General features: G+C 33.9%; 1 protein-coding gene across 1 annotated transcript; it reads left to right on the forward strand.

The window, feature by feature from the left end:
• The first annotated feature begins 669 nt into the window (after nt 1-669).
• LOC118487539 lies at nt 670-1,071 on the forward strand. Its single transcript, XM_035984476.1, has one exon. The coding sequence runs from the start codon at nt 670-672 to the stop codon at nt 1,069-1,071; it is 402 nt and encodes a 133-aa protein (XP_035840369.1).
• Nucleotides 1,072-1,751: the final 680 nt, after the last annotated feature.

Genomic DNA, 1,751 nt, shown 5'->3' on the forward strand with positions numbered 1-1,751 from the left:
GAAGCATACCGCCCCTCACATGCCGCCCACTACACATACCCTAATCAGTAGATGTGTTCGATATTTTTTTATGTGTTCTTCCTCTCTCTTTCCTACACTTGTCATTTTTGTGTGAAGATGACATCGATCATTTATTTGGAACCATTCTGTAACATTATCACTAAAGAAAAAATGAGAGAAATAAAATAAAAAAATAAAAAATAAAACCTCGATTCTGATAAGATGGGATGGAATACAACTGTTATTAATATTAATATTATATCAACATTTTTTATGGTATTATATTAATAATATAATATCAACTTTTTCTGGTGTGATCTTATTTTTTTTAATGAAAAAAAATATTAAATAAATATACAAACTCATCACTAAATATATGAAATACATATGAAAATTATTTTCTTGAATAGAACCCGAAGTTCTAATTATAAAGAACCCGAAGTTCTCCTATAGTATCCATCATATACACATGCTTGTTATTAAACGCATGTCTTTTTCCTTTATAGACAAAATGTCGAACTTATCAAATCTTGAATTCACTGCACTTGAAATCTCGGACAACAACTACCCCTCGTGGGCTTTTGATGCTAAAACCCATCTGGAAGCAATGAGTCTAGGGGAGACAATCATTGATGGGAATAAAACGTCCCTTCAAGAAAAACTAAAGCCATGACATTCCTTCGCCTTCATCTTCATGAAGACCTAAAGAGGGAAAACCGTACTGTCGAGAACCCTTTTGAGTTATGGAAAAACATTCAAGAAAGATTTGACCACCTGAAGTTGGTCTTCCTCTCTAAAACTCGCTACAAGTGGGTTCATTTAAGGCTACGAGACCATAGGACTGTTAGTGAGTACAACTCTGCCCTTCTTCGCATCACCTCTGAGCTTGAATTATGTGGTGAACAAATCACCGACAAAGACATGATTGAGCAAACTATCTCAACGTTCCATTTATCCAACATGCTCCTGGCGCAGCAGTACAGGGAACGTAATTTTACAAAATATTCTGAGCTCATATCATGTTTGTTGGTCGCGGAACAAAACAACAAGCTCATACTACAAAATCATTAAATGCGTATTATGTGATGTTTGGATTTTATTTCAACTCTTGTGGTATTTTATGTTTTGAACTATTGGTATGGTTTCATTTAAAACCTAGTGATGTTTGATTTATAGTTGCATGATGTTTTTTATCATACTCAAACATGCAATTTCTTATACTTAACGTGTTTTATTATTTCCAGAAGAAACATGTATACCAGCTCCAGCAGAGCTATTATTGGTGATTAATGTCTAGTAGACAGCGGTAGTACTAACACTATTCTCAAAGATATGAAATTTTTCTCTGAGTTATCTCCGGCAGAGACACCGATTAGTACCATATCTGGTGTCAGTAACCTTATCGAAGGCTCCAGCAGAGCACACATAATATTATCTTCGGGTACCCAACGAACTATTGATAATGCATTATATTCAAGTAAATCCAGAAGAAATTTACTTAGTTTTAAAGATATCCGAAAAAACGGTTACCACCTAAAAACAATATCTGAACATAATATTGAATATCTTCAAATTACTTCAAATAAAAATGGCAAAGAAACAATTGTTGAACAATTAGAAGCCTTATCCTCTGGATTATATTGTACTAATATCAATCCTATCGAATCATACATGGTGAGTAACCAAAAGCTGTAAGATAAAGACACATTCAATATATGGCATGACCGTCTAGGTCACCCTGGTAGCATAAT

The sequence above is a fragment of the Helianthus annuus genome, chromosome 15 (assembly GCF_002127325.2).
Source record: "Helianthus annuus cultivar XRQ/B chromosome 15, HanXRQr2.0-SUNRISE, whole genome shotgun sequence".
Classification (NCBI taxonomy): Eukaryota; Viridiplantae; Streptophyta; class Magnoliopsida; order Asterales; family Asteraceae; genus Helianthus; species Helianthus annuus.

Bases quoted from the DNA above. Each gene is read 5' to 3' on its own strand.
- LOC118487539 (XM_035984476.1), top strand. From the start codon at position 670: ATGACATTCCTTCGCCTTCATCTTCATGAAGACCTAAAGAGGGAAAAC.